This window comes from Miscanthus floridulus, chromosome 4, assembly GCF_019320115.1.
Source record: "Miscanthus floridulus cultivar M001 chromosome 4, ASM1932011v1, whole genome shotgun sequence".
Taxonomy (NCBI): domain Eukaryota; kingdom Viridiplantae; phylum Streptophyta; class Magnoliopsida; order Poales; family Poaceae; genus Miscanthus; species Miscanthus floridulus.
This window is the reverse complement of record NC_089583.1, coordinates 102890997-102894832: the sequence shown is the minus strand read 5'-3', so window position 1 is coordinate 102894832 and position 3836 is coordinate 102890997. Positions and strand designations below refer to the sequence as shown.

Genomic DNA, 3836 nt, shown 5'->3' with positions numbered 1-3836 from the left:
AGCCTCGTCTGACGCAAAGATGGAGCAATGAATCGGAGCTGCGTTGTGGCGATGAGGCAGCAGTTGTTGAGACCACTGCTCCCTCCGTCCCATAATATTTATACATCTGCCATTTGAATTTTGTCCCAAATTATCATGCATCCGTAGAGTACCGCATCTACTGTTCCATACGTGTCGCAGTGCAGCCACAAGTTTAGTTGCGTGTGGGCCCAAGAAAATATCAAAACAACTTGTGAAAAAAAAAAGAAAAGAAAAACGTGGGAGGCTCCAGAAGCTCCCATCCACTCGTTTCCCTCGCACGTTCCGCACCGGTGCTCACTTTGGTTATACGTCGTCGTCGCCGGCTCGCCGCACCTGCGACCGCAAATCCAATCCGAATCACCACCCCATACAGAGCTCCTCTCCCGCAGCTCCTCCCCAGTCCCCATCTAGCCCTCCTTCGCGCGTGGTTGGCAGCGCAAGCCCGGCCCACGCGTGGAGGCACAGGATGCGGCGGCGTCGCGTGGAGACGCCACCGCCACGGGTGGGCTCTGCTACGCTGTCGCGCAGAGGCTGGGCCACGCCACGCCGTCACCACGCAGGAGTTTCGTGCCGCCATCGCGCAGGAGCAGCAGCTGGACCTCGCCAGGGCGCCACTGTGCATGGGTTCCGCGCAGCCGTCGCGCGGTGGCTGGACCTCGCAACGCCGCCACACGGGCTCAGCTCCGGTCGATGGAGCCCCGTCCCGGCTGCCACGGCAACGCGACTGGCACAGGCAAGACGCGACTGCCGCTCGACGCAGGGGCTCGGCTCCGGCCTGCGGGAGCCACAGCAACGCGGGTGCGCGCGGGCGGAAAGAGCTTGTCCTCGTCGGCATGGAAAATGGAGGTGAGGCCCGACGTCGATGGTGGCAGGCGGCCTCGACGCCCCATGGTGGTCAGGGGCCGGAGCCGACGCGCCGCCGGCGGCCAGAGAAAAAAGAAAGCTGTGCGAGAGCGCGAGGGAGTAGCGTGACCGTGTGGTGGGACGGGTCACGGGAGGGGTCAGGGGAGGAAGGGGTTGATATTTACAGGGGCATTTTTGTAATTTTACATACACCTCGGTTAGCGTGCCCGATCCTAGATGTGCAAATAATATAGTACGGAGGGAGTACACAGAAAGAAAAACACATTGGAACAAATTTCAAGAATAAAGGCAGGGGACCAGAGATAGTGGTAGGAGCATAAGAAATAAGATGGCAGTATGTCCGGATTGAACAAATATTGGCTTCGGTGTTAGCTCTTCTGTGTGGAACATTTGCTAATGACGGATAATTAGACTTAATAAATTCATATCTAGATTACTGAGACTCATATAATTTATTTTATTATTACTGTCAAACATTGCATATGATATCTTTAGCTCCTGCATATAAGACTACTTTAGCCTCTGGATTTAAGGCCAATGGTGTTGTCTGCCTGCGTTGTCGCTGCCCTTGATCTGGCTTGGCCATTCTTTGCCTGATGCGCACGCTGAGGGTAGCGGTTGCCAGGTCCTCTGATGTGACTTGTGATCTGTCACAGCTTTGCCTCGAGCACGTTTTGCCACCGCATTGCTCCACTCTCCACTCGCCTCACCAGCTCCGCAAGTACACAATAACTCTAGTACTACAATATTAGTATTTTAGGCCTAATTTAATTCTAAAAAATTTTCAAACCAAACTATCACATCAAATCTTACGGTACATGTATAGAGTATTAAATATAGAAAAAAAACTAATTATACAGTTTGATTGGAAATCACGAGACGAATGTTTTAAAACTAATTAGTCCATGATTAATCATAAGTGCTACAGTAACTAACATACGCTAATGATGGATTAATTAGGCTTAATAAATTCGTCTCGCAGTTTCCAGGCGAGCTATGTAATTAGTTTTTTTATTAGTATCAAAAACTTTTTCCAACATTCCAAAATATCCGATATAACATCTAAATATTTTCGTTTTGTGAACTAAACACAGCCTTATATTTTAGATGGAGCTCGTCGTGTCTCGGACGCAACTATTTTAAAATGGAAATGGAAATCTCGTTCGCGATCGTGCTGGAAAGAACGACAGCCACCAGTGGAGCTCAGAGCACTTCACTCTCTTGCAGTTTCCACATCCAAGCACAAGCACCTCACCTTCCTGCCCCGTCCCCACCCATCCATGGCAGCCCCTACCGTCGTCTTACTGCCCGTGTGGGGTGCCGGCCACCTCATGCCCATGCTCGAGGCCGGCAAGCGGCTGATCACCCGCGGCGGCCGCGCGCTCTCGCTCACCGTGCTCGTCATCCCACCTCCCACGGAGGAGGTCGCGGCCGACGTCGACGCCCACATACGCAGGGAGGAGGCCTCCGGCCTCGGCATCCGCTTCGTCCGCCTCCCCGCCGTCGAGCCCCCGGACTTCCGCGGCATCGAGGACTTCGTCTCCAGGCTGGTGCAGCTGCACGCGCCCCACGTCAGGGCGGCGATCTCCAGCCTGGTGTCCCCGGTGGCCGCGTTCGTCATCGACTTCTTCTGCACCACGCTGCTCGACGTGTCCCGCGAGCTCGCCGTGCCCGCGTACGTCTACTTCACCGCCAGCGCCGGGATGCTCGCGTTCTTCCTGCGCTTTCCGTCGCTCCACGAGGAGGTGACGGTCCAGTTCGAGGAGATGGAGGGCGCCGTGGACGTGCCTGGGCTGCCGCCGGTACCGCCGTCTTCCCTCCCGACGCCAGTGATGGACAAGAATAGCCCCAACTACACGTGGTTCGTGTACCACGGCAGGCGGTTCGCCGAGGCCGACGGCATCATCGTCAACACGGCTGCCGAGCTCGAGCAGAGCGTGCTTACTGCCATCGCCGACGGGCGGTGCACTCGCGGTGTCCGTGCCCCGACGGTCTATCCAATTGGGCCGGTGATCTCGTTCAGCCCGCCCACCGAGCAGCCGCACGAGTGCGTGCGGTGGCTCGACACGCAGACCCCGGCCTCCGTGGTGCTCCTCTGCTTCGGGAGCGTTGGGTTCTTCGCCGCGCCACAGGCGCACGAGATCGCGCACGGCCTGGAGCGCAGCGGTCACCGCTTCCTCTGGGTACTGCGTGGCCCACCGGCACCCGGCGAGTGGCTACCGTCGGACGCGAACCTCGCCGAGCTGCTCCCCGAGGGCTTCCTCGAGAGGACCAAGGGCAGAGGCCTGGTGTGGCCGACGAAGGCGCCGCAGAAAGAGATACTAGCCCACGCCGCCGTGGGTGGTTTCGTGACACACGGCGGCTGGAACTCGGTCCTCGAGAGCCTGTGGTTCGGTGTGCCGATGGCGCCGTGGCCGCTGTACGCCGAGCAGCACCTGAACGCGTTCACGCTGATGGCCTACATAGGCGTCGCCGTGGCGATGAAGGTGGACAGGAAGACGAACAATTTCGTGGAGGCCACGGAGCTGGAGCGAGCGGTGAAGGAGCTGATGGGCAGTGGCGAGGAGGGGAGGAAGGCGAGGGAGAAGGCCATGGAGATGAGGGCCGCCTGCAGGAACGCCGTGGAGGAGGGTGGCTCATCCTACGCTGCGCTGCGGAGGCTTTCAGAGGAGATGTGCAAAGTCGACACGAACCACTGAAGATGAGAGGCAACTCTACACCTGTCAAGTGTTCTTTGATGCTTTGTAAAAAAAAAAGGTGTTCTTTGATGCTTGGACAATAACGCCTTGTCCTGTGTTATGTCAGTCATCACGTATTTCTTTTTTTTTTCATTTCATTTTTTCAAATAAAAGGTGTAATTAGTTAGTACTCCCCCAATATAGGTGTCAATATGATATGCATGCTGCTTAAACTTTCTCAACGTAGACAAGGTTTATACAAAATATTAGCAA

At 56.0% G+C, this 3836-nt stretch overlaps 1 protein-coding gene across 1 annotated transcript; it reads left to right on the top strand.

Annotated features, from left to right (window-relative positions):
• Positions 1 to 1948: 1948 nt before the first annotated feature.
• LOC136552393 (UDP-glycosyltransferase 71K1-like) lies at positions 1949 to 3836 on the top strand. Its single transcript, XM_066543953.1, has one exon. It carries the CDS (start codon positions 2166 to 2168, stop codon positions 3582 to 3584), a length of 1419 nt encoding a protein of 472 aa, XP_066400050.1. The 5' UTR covers positions 1949 to 2165; the 3' UTR covers positions 3585 to 3836.

What these genes read in the sequence shown, in the direction of transcription:
- LOC136552393 (XM_066543953.1), top strand. Translation starts at nt 2,166, where the DNA reads ATGGCAGCCCCTACCGTCGTCTTACTGCCCGTGTGGGGTGCCGGCCAC.